The 810-nt window shown below is 71.9% G+C and overlaps 1 protein-coding gene across 1 annotated transcript in view; it reads right to left on the bottom strand.

The window, feature by feature from the left end:
• VOLCADRAFT_93711 (uncharacterized protein) overlaps positions 1–810 on the bottom strand; it is a gene marked incomplete at both ends in the record, with an annotated part of 10,594 nt that overhangs the window by 1,611 nt on the left and 8,173 nt on the right. The window contains one exon of the mRNA XM_002952903.1: positions 23–397. Within this exon, the coding sequence (XP_002952949.1) occupies positions 23–397 (375 nt within the window). The remainder of the gene's footprint in view (positions 1–22; positions 398–810) is intronic.

Raw genomic sequence — 810 nt, 5'->3', positions numbered from 1 at the left:
CATTTGCAACTTCGACGGGAACCTCCACGTCCACATCCACATCTACCGCATCCGCCACCGTGTCGATGGCGCCCAACACGACATCGCCGCCGCCAGCTCCCGTAGCAGCAGCAGCAGCAGTACTACCAGTAATGGTGTTAGGCGTAGAAGCGGCGGCAGCAACGCCGGCAGCCGCCGGCAGTGGCGGCGGCCCGAACATAGGGCCGCTTCCGTTGCCGTTACCGCCGTCGCCGCCACCACGCGCTGTGGACATCTGTCGAAGGGGCGACGGCTGTAGCGGACTGTGCGTGCTTGCCGCGCGTAGCTGCGGCACGATGGCTCCGCCGCCGCCGCCACTGCTACCGCCAAGGTTACCGCCATGGCCGCTGTACGACGGTAGGGGGTACTGCATCTGCATCTGTGAGGTGGTGGCGATGTGGCCAGGAGAGGAGACGCCGGCTTTCTCCGAGCGGCCGGCCGCCACCGGACCCAGCGGCGTCGCCGCCGCTGAGCCGCCGACGGGAAGCGAGCCGGGCAATCGCGGGGAGGTCGACGGCGCCATACCCACATCCGTTGCGGCGCGAACCAAGGGCTGCGGCCCCGCACCCCGTTGACCCAGCGGCAGGGGGGAAGTGTTGCCCAACGGCACCGCCGCCACGCCGTTGCTGCCACCGCCGACGCCGACGCCGACGCCGCCGGCGGCGGCAGCTGAATCCGGACTGATAGCCCCTGTTGGCCCGCCGCCGCCGCCGGCGACGGCGGCGGCGCCGTTCACCGGGGCCGTCGCCGCCGTCATCACCGCCGTCGTCCCTGCCGCCGCCGCCGGCAGCG

The sequence above is a fragment of the Volvox carteri genome (genome assembly GCF_000143455.1).
Source record: "Volvox carteri f. nagariensis unplaced genomic scaffold VOLCAscaffold_33, whole genome shotgun sequence".
NCBI lineage: Eukaryota > Viridiplantae > Chlorophyta > Chlorophyceae > Chlamydomonadales > Volvocaceae > Volvox > Volvox carteri.
The sequence above is the reverse complement of the archived record's forward strand: the minus strand, read 5'-3'. Positions and strand labels throughout refer to the sequence as shown.